The sequence below is a fragment of the Antrostomus carolinensis genome, unplaced genomic scaffold (assembly GCF_000700745.2).
Source record: "Antrostomus carolinensis isolate BGI_N321 unplaced genomic scaffold, ASM70074v2 scaffold28154, whole genome shotgun sequence".
Classification (NCBI taxonomy): Eukaryota; Metazoa; Chordata; class Aves; order Caprimulgiformes; family Caprimulgidae; genus Antrostomus; species Antrostomus carolinensis.
In genome coordinates, this window is record NW_010309159.1 from 1 (window position 1) to 227 (window position 227).

Genomic DNA, 227 nt, shown 5'->3' on the forward strand with positions numbered 1-227 from the left:
CAGTCCCTGCGTGGGTGGGGGGCCATGCTGTCCATCACGTAGTGGTAGACCTCCATGTTCTTGTCCAGGGCCTCCACCACTTTGCTCTGCAGCAGGTCCTCATCCCAGAGGTGACGCTCCCGAAGCACCCGGTGCAGCACCGTGGCAGGAGGGGCCTCAACCTCGGTGGAGACCTTCCACAAGCGCAGAGGGTGCCCATCCCCAACCTGATGGGACAAGGGAAGGGT

At 63.4% G+C, this 227-nt stretch overlaps 1 protein-coding gene across 1 annotated transcript in view; it reads right to left on the reverse strand.

Annotated features, from left to right (window-relative positions):
- Positions 1–8: 8 nt before the first annotated feature.
- The window catches only part of LOC104523449 (stAR-related lipid transfer protein 8-like), a gene marked incomplete at both ends in the record, with an annotated part of 2,704 nt that continues 2,485 nt past the window's right edge, over positions 9–227 (reverse strand). Inside the window, one exon of the mRNA XM_010166020.2 lies at positions 9–206. Coding sequence (XP_010164322.2) covers positions 9–206 — 198 coding nt within the window. The remainder of the gene's footprint in view (positions 207–227) is intronic.